Here is a 7,449-nt window from a genome sequence, read left to right as displayed (position 1 = left end):
GGCCCTTCTCAAAGGAAGTAACAGCCCTACGTCTCGGTGCCCGGAGGCTTGGTCGATTGGATTATGGTGAAGTTACAGGGGTGCGAACCCTTGTCCTAGAGGAGGGGGTGGCTTATAGAGAGTGCGCCAGGAACCCAGCCATCCCCCGTTACACAGGGTTCAATATACATAAAGAGAGGACGTTACTGGTAACACCAGCATTAAAGTGATATAAATGACCCTTAAGTCTACGAAGTGAATGTCCGACCGTTGCGATCCAAAGTGACCTTAGATCTTCTGTACTCCGAGTGGTTCCTGGTGTGGTCGAATGATTATATCCTAGTCCAATGGAATTGGGTTATTCGAGTGGGTTGCATCTTGAGGTCGAATGATTATATCCTGGTCGAATGGAATTGGGTTATCCGAGTGGGTTGCATCTTGAGCTGATTCCAATTGGTAGAATTTGATGTCCTTTGAATGTCTTTGACTATAGGGCAGTGTCCTTGGGAAGGGTACTTAGATCGGGTCTATTGCCCTACCCTAGATACATGTCATCGGCATCCGCCACTCCGCCACACCTAACTGTTGAACATGTCGCCTTTTAGTCGGCCAACACTCAGCGCCATACAACATTGCATTCCAGTCGGTAGAATTTGCTGTCCTTCGAATGTCTTTGACTATAATGCAGTGTCCTTAGGAAGGGTACTTAGATCGGGTCTATTGCCCTACCCTAGATACATGTCATCGTCATCCGCCACTCCGCCACACTTAACTGTTGAACATGTCGCCTTTTAGTTGGCCAACACTCAGCGCCGTACAATATTGCGGGTCGAATCGCCATCTTGTAGAACTTGCCTTTTAGCTTTTGTGGCACTCTCTTGTCATAGAGAATGCCAGAAACTTGACGCCACTTCATCCATCCGGCTTTGATTCAATGGTTCACATCTTCATCAATACCCCCATCCTCCTGCAGCATTGACCCCAAATACCGAAAGATGTCCTTCTAGAGTACCACCTGGCCATCAAGGCTAACCTCCTCCTCCTCACACCTAGTAGTACTAAAACCGCACATCATGTACTCGGTTTTAGTTCTACTAAGCCTAAACCGCACATACAGGAATCACATGGACAATTTCAGCACATACAAGAATCAATGGAAAATTTCACCACATACAGGAACATATCATTGACACTGCAGTGGCCACCCATTACGCCTTTTAATCCCCTGGGGCTCTATAACATTTTATTACAGAATCATAGGTCCCCAAGTTAGTAAGCTTATATACTTGTACATCCACCCGTGTTTGAACAGTCTGTCTTGAATTTAATGTATGGTTGCGACACAACCAGGAACATAAGTTGCAGAGAAAAAGGGCGGCACGGGCGGCATGCCAACGTACATCTAGAGCATAATATTTACATCAGTAATGCACACCACAGGTTTAAGGGATTGAGCTGAATACACGATGAGCAGAGATGATGGAGCTCAGACCAAGAGCAATGAAAGCTAAGAACGCCATTGAGCCTGAGGCATTGATAAGTTTGGCAAATTGATCCACGCCAAATCTTGACACCCACACATCATTGCGAGAAAGCGCTGCTGAAGATGCTGACAGCAGCAGGTAAGCCAATACCTGCAATATTGGCACGAGTAATTCAATCACACCCGGTCACTTGCTTGCAGTTATATTTGTTAATTATAATCTAATGTTGCAACTTCAAATTTGTGCATAAAGTCATAACCGAATGTTAAGAGATGTGACTAAACACAGAAATTTAGGAACAACTGCAACAAATATCGTGAAACAAAGTCTAGAACTCTAAATTATATGACGGTAGGTTAGAGATGAAGCCCAACAGAAACCTGCGAGGACCCAAAAGAGGAGAGGAAGTAAAAGTAAACAAAGTAAGGGCATCTCTAGTCGATCCTCAAAAAGGGTTAACTCCTCAAAATATTCTCTTTCGAGGAGTTAACCGAGTTAAGTTCCAAAACCTTGCCAGCTCTCTCATTTTTAAGCGACCACAGCCAATTCTCAGCAAAAATTTCCATCCCGCCCGTGGCGCCTCCTCTTTCCACCACCGGAAGCCCTGATTCCGATGGGAATGGAACCGCAGGCCTCCTCCGCATACCCCGTCGGTGCTACGCCGCCTGAGCCGACCCACGCGCTGCCACCCGCATCAATGAAGCGGCTCGGCACGAAGACCGCGGCAGCAAGGCCACGCCGGCCGCGACGATGGCGGGTTGCTTCGGTCGATGGCAAGAAGGTGAGGAAGCCGACGGCGGCCGGAAGGCCCTCACCGAGGCGGCGACGAAGAAAAGGAAGAAGGCGTCCACGCCGACGCCTTCTCCCTGTCCGGTGACTCACTGCCCTTCTCTGGCCACCCCTCCTCCGGCACGTTCAGCCATCGCAGCCGCAGCCAAGGTCCATGGCCACCAAGTGTTTGACGAAATGTCCAAGAGGTAAAAAAATGTGCTTTTCTTTTTCGCGGGGGATATTGCTAATGCTTTGCAGCGCCGATCTTGTGACGTGCTTGTTGTTGCTGATTGTAGTGTGGAGGAGCATGATGTTGCAACTTTCATGTCCCAATTGGATGCATCACACATACTCGGCCTCCACGATCTATATTATGATGGTGCGAGTTATGATCAAGAACACAAGAGCAAGGAGGAGGATGATCCCGAAGTGGAGGAGGTCGATGATCCCATGGAGACACAATCAAGCACCAAGACAATAAAGTACAGCCAAGAAAAGGACATTGCTTTGTGCTTTGCTTGGATGAATGTTTCCCTTGATGCCTCGGTTGGTACGGATCAAACGAAAGAGAAGTTTTGGGGTAGGATTGGAGACTACTATTGCAACAATGTGACCGTCCATTCCCTCCGCACTCAAGGCTCACTTTCCCACCGGTGCAGTGTGATCCAAGAGCAACACGAGCGATGGTCCGGTTGTGTTGATCAAGTCAACCATGCACCAACGAGTGGGGTGCCAATCACAGACTATGGGCCTCTCATCCAAGAGCTATACAAACAACGCAACAAAAAAGGTGGCAGCAAGGCATTTACATTGAACCATTGCTACAAGGAACTGGTTGGCAATGAGAAGTGGATCCGGAGGAACTTCGAAACCACACCGAAGAGGTCCCAGATTAGCATATCCGTTGAAGCCAATGACGAGGAGGATGAAAATCCTCAAAAAAGGACCGATGGACAAAAGATTGCAAGAGAGGAAAAAGAATGGAGGCGTCGACGCCTACAAAGAGGAGCTTTGTGATACGATTGAGACCAAGAAAGTTTTGGCGGCCGAACACAAAGCAGAAAAGGCAGCGAGGTGGAACAAGCTCAAGTTCATGGAGGATGAGAAATGGTGAGCAAAGTTGGCGGCCGAAGCAAGGAAGGTGGGAGCGGAGGTGCGTAGGATTGCACTCGAGGATGAGAGGCTTGCAAAAGAAAAGAAAGCCAAAGTCGAGGATGAGAGGCTTGCAAAAGAAAAGAAAGCCAAAGAGCATGCTATCATGTTCATGAATCCGAGCATGATGGATGTAACGGCAATGAAGTATTGGGAACTCACTCTGGGGAGATCTTGGTCCAGTCGGAGGTCGACCGTGGTGGTGATGGTGGTGGACATGGTGTTGATGGTGGCACCCGTGGTGGTGATGAGCACAGAAATGCTTGAGTTCATGTAGTATGCATTTGATAGGGCTTGGTCCACGACATGCTTGTGTTTTTTTGGATCAAACTTGATCAATTTGGTGGCTTTTGGATGAAGTATATGCATGTTTTAATTAGAATTGTTTCAATTGGACAAACTACATGTATGTACTTGAATAGTTGCATATGGTGAATTTGAAACATTCAAATGATTGATGACATACCGTGCAATTGTTTGAAATGTATGTGGCAAGGGATGGAAGAATTAGTCCAAAAAAATTAGGGAGTTAAATATAGGGGTTCGGTTAGGTTCGGCCACTATTTTAACTCCTCATGTTTGAGGAGTTATGGTTAGGGGGGGCATTTGCGGAGTTATAGGATAGGGGTTCGGCTAGAGGTGCCCTAAAGCAAAGTAAATTAAGGTTCTAGCACTACTGTGAACAAAAACAAATGAAAAAACTTGCTGAACCAGGGACTAGCCCCCCTTGCCTTTTTTCAAGGAGTTGAAGTGTGAAAACCACCCCATGACACGGGTAGGCATGAATCTTTCTCACTTCACAGATAACATTAGTAACAACTTGATTATCAAAGGCATTGTCGTCTCAACAACTACATCATTTTCACTAACAATTTTTCAAGAGGTTCTCCTACAATGACAATTCACAATTGATTGAAATTGGAAGACTTACAGATCAACTGTCATCAATAAAGCTTTAAGGCATCAGTGCACAAATTTTAGATAAATGAATGGTCGCTATATTATACAGCTTGTTTTACTTTGTAATTTAGTTTTGGCAAAATCAGCTTCCAAATTATGAGGCCCCTAAACTTGCAACATTGTGCTACGGTTCATTATGCTACTGTACACTAAACAAACAAGCAAATAGACCTCACAAATACCATGAAACTAAGTATAATACATTCAGATGTGGAGTTTGTTCATTCTTGCCTGATCCATGGCGAGATTGAAGTAGTTCCCCCAGGGGCCTCCAATTATGCGCCTCCCTGTGACAAGGTAGTGCACTTCTGCAACTAATTGGAACCCCGAGTATGTAAAAGCCATCACGCTCGCAGCAAGCGTGTACCTGCATTTCACAGACACATCAATCTACACCAAGAACAAGCGTAACAAATGTTGTACCTAAAATTGGGTGATTTTGAGCTTGTGTTCCAGATTCAGAGCAACCTGTATTCGTTGTAGCGGCGGAAGGAGTCACCAGCCCAGCCCGGCGTAGTGCCAGACGACATGACGGAGACCGAGATCAAGCAGAACACGGCAGCTGAAACCCTAAACCCTAGCTCAGCCCTCTTCAGCTCCGTGAGCCGTACTCTATCTGGGACCCCTCTAAGGAGCCATCTCTTGGAGCCCACTCCGACTTTGCCTCCGCCTCCACCTCCGCCCCCGCCGCCGCCGGCGACTGACTCGGTGACTACCACAGGTGCTACCTTGTCGGCGGCCGGCTTGGCCTCCGTTGCCGCGGGGTCCTCGGCCGAGAGGAGCTTCGCTACGGTCAGGGCCGACTCCTTCTGCGGAGATCCGGTCGGGGATTCAGCCATGACCGCGTCCTTCTGCGGCGTCGGCGGCATCACTGCTTCGTTTTGGGTTAGCGCAAGGGCTAGCGCCATGTTCTCCGATCCGCCGGGCGCTTCATCTGCCTCCTGCACCGGCTTAGCTTCCGGAGACGCCGGTGCTGGTGGAGGTGGTGCTGCTGGAGCGGGAGCGCGAGCGGGAGGAGGCGGGGGTGTCCGCCGCGGCGCGGATGTTTGGTTCCCACGAGGGAGGGGAGGAGAAGGATCGGCGGTGGAAAGAGGTGGATGCGTTGGAGCCTTTGGAGGCGAGGGAGGACATGGTGGAGAGGAATCGCCGGCGCCATCCGGCGGCGGAGCAGTAATTGTTGGTGCAGCAGGAAGGGGAGGAGCTGGGGTTGGATTGTCCGGCGAGAGGCGAAAGGGGTCGGTAGATGGCGCCGGAGCAGTAGTTGTAGGTGCAGCAGGAAGGGGAGGAGCTGGGGTTGGGTTATCCGGCGAGAGGCGAGAGGGGCCGGTAGATGGCGCCGGAGCAGTAGTTGTAGGTGCAGCAGGAAGGGGATGAGTTGGGGTTGGGTTATCCGGCGAGAGGCGAAAGGGGTCGGTAGCCGGAAGCTGTGATGGGGGCGAAGAAGGAGGAGGTGGTTGTGCCTCCGCGGCCGGCTCCGGTGGCGGTGAGCGGACTGGGGAGGCCATGGAGGAGCTGCTGGTTTTTTCCATGGTGGCGGCCGGCTCCTGGTGGCTGTGGGATGTGTGCCAGTGTGGTCTCGTGCTCCAATGGGAGTGTGGCGCAGGCGACTGAAGAGCGACTCAACACCAGGTTGAAGGGCACGAGCGGTCCAGGAATTCCGAAATTATTTTGATCAAGTAAAACGCATATGGTGCGAAGCTGACTGAGAATTCGCAAAATCGCAGTGTACGTACGGAAGCGGATGTTAACCCTATACAAACATTAAAATTTTAAAATACCAAGAAATTTGAAAAAAAAACTGAGATTCCGTGATAACAAACCTGGGTTTTCAATCTACTCGTGAAATTTCGTGAAAAGTTATCAGGAACGTATTCGTGACGGAAAAAGACAAAATTTCCTAGGTATAAAAAATACTGTTTGAACAGATTTTTGTTCGGACAGTATTTTCTTCACCACGGATATGTTTTCTACTCCCTCTTTTCCTAAATATAAATCTTTAAAGAGATTCCACTATGGACCACATACGGAGCAAAATGAGTAAATCTATACTCTAAAATGCATCTAGATACATTCGTATATTGTCCATAATGAAATCTTTACAAAAACTTACATTTAGGAACGGAGGGAGTAGTATTTTTACATGAAATTTTATACGGAAGTAGACTGAGAACTCAGGTTTGATATCCCTAAATTTCAGAATTTTTTTGATATTTTTTACATTTGATATTCGTATAGGGGTGCGGAGCACCCAGGAGCTCCTGTGTATTTTTATATACAGACGCGCTAGATTAGCCGCGCACTGGAAAAAACAACTATATTGCTAGCCGGGACTGAAACTGACACTCCAGCAGCCACGCTAAAATCGCGCGCGAGGTAAATTTGGTTCAGGCGCGGAAGAAAATGATATCGCACGCTGTGTATTTGGTGTGCCCGCACGCGTGCTGGACAAGCCAATCGGAAGTGTGAATCTCACCAACCGTCGAATCTAAAACCTCCGATGGGAGTGTGGCGCAGGCGAGCTAAGAGCATCTCCAATAGTATGTGTATATTTGGATGTCTATATATTTATATAGACAATGGTCTAAAAAGATTCCCTCATATACACATCCAGTTTTGCATTAAAACATCTATATACAGAGACCATGACAGGTGGACCATCGCTGAGGAGAGGAAGAAATCATGACTGCAGCTGAGTTTAGACAACACCTTCACATTGTACAGGCATGGACATTGTCGAGGCCGATTTAAAGGATGTGTATATTTGGACGATCATATAGACAAACTGTTGGACGCTTGTTTTGGGCTCACGTCATGAAAAACGAGTATGGATATCCATATAGATAAGCTATTGGAGATGCTCTAAGAGCAACTCAACAACAGGTTAAAGGACACGAGTGGTCCAGAAATTCCGAAATTATTTTGATCAAGTAAAACGCATATGGTGCGAAGCTAACTACGATCGCAAAATCACAGCCAAATTACATGTGCCATGAATTGTGTGATGTTTGAGCGGGAGACTAGTTAAAACAATTCTAGCAGACCCCGCATTCTGCCTGATTTGTAAAATAACTATCAAAGTGCGGGTTAGAACGAAAAAAAACTG

At 47.7% G+C, this 7,449-nt stretch overlaps 1 protein-coding gene across 1 annotated transcript; it reads right to left on the bottom strand.

The window, feature by feature from the left end:
- Positions 1 to 1,165: 1,165 nt before the first annotated feature.
- On the bottom strand, positions 1,166 to 5,957 carry LOC119268556 (CASP-like protein 4A3). The gene is made up of 3 exons (XM_037550213.1): positions 4,815 to 5,957; positions 4,578 to 4,713; positions 1,166 to 1,613 (listed from the first exon to the last, which is right to left on the bottom strand). The coding sequence occupies exons 1-3, from the start codon at positions 5,873 to 5,875 to the stop codon at positions 1,422 to 1,424; spliced, it is 1,389 nt and encodes a 462-aa protein (XP_037406110.1). The 5' UTR covers positions 5,876 to 5,957; the 3' UTR covers positions 1,166 to 1,421.
- Between the last annotated feature and the right edge of the window lie 1,492 nt (positions 5,958 to 7,449).

This window comes from Triticum dicoccoides, chromosome 3A (genome assembly GCF_002162155.2).
Source record: "Triticum dicoccoides isolate Atlit2015 ecotype Zavitan chromosome 3A, WEW_v2.0, whole genome shotgun sequence".
Taxonomy (NCBI): Eukaryota; Viridiplantae; Streptophyta; class Magnoliopsida; order Poales; family Poaceae; genus Triticum; species Triticum dicoccoides.
Note: the sequence above shows the minus strand (reverse complement) of the source record. Positions and strands in the feature narration are given on the sequence as shown.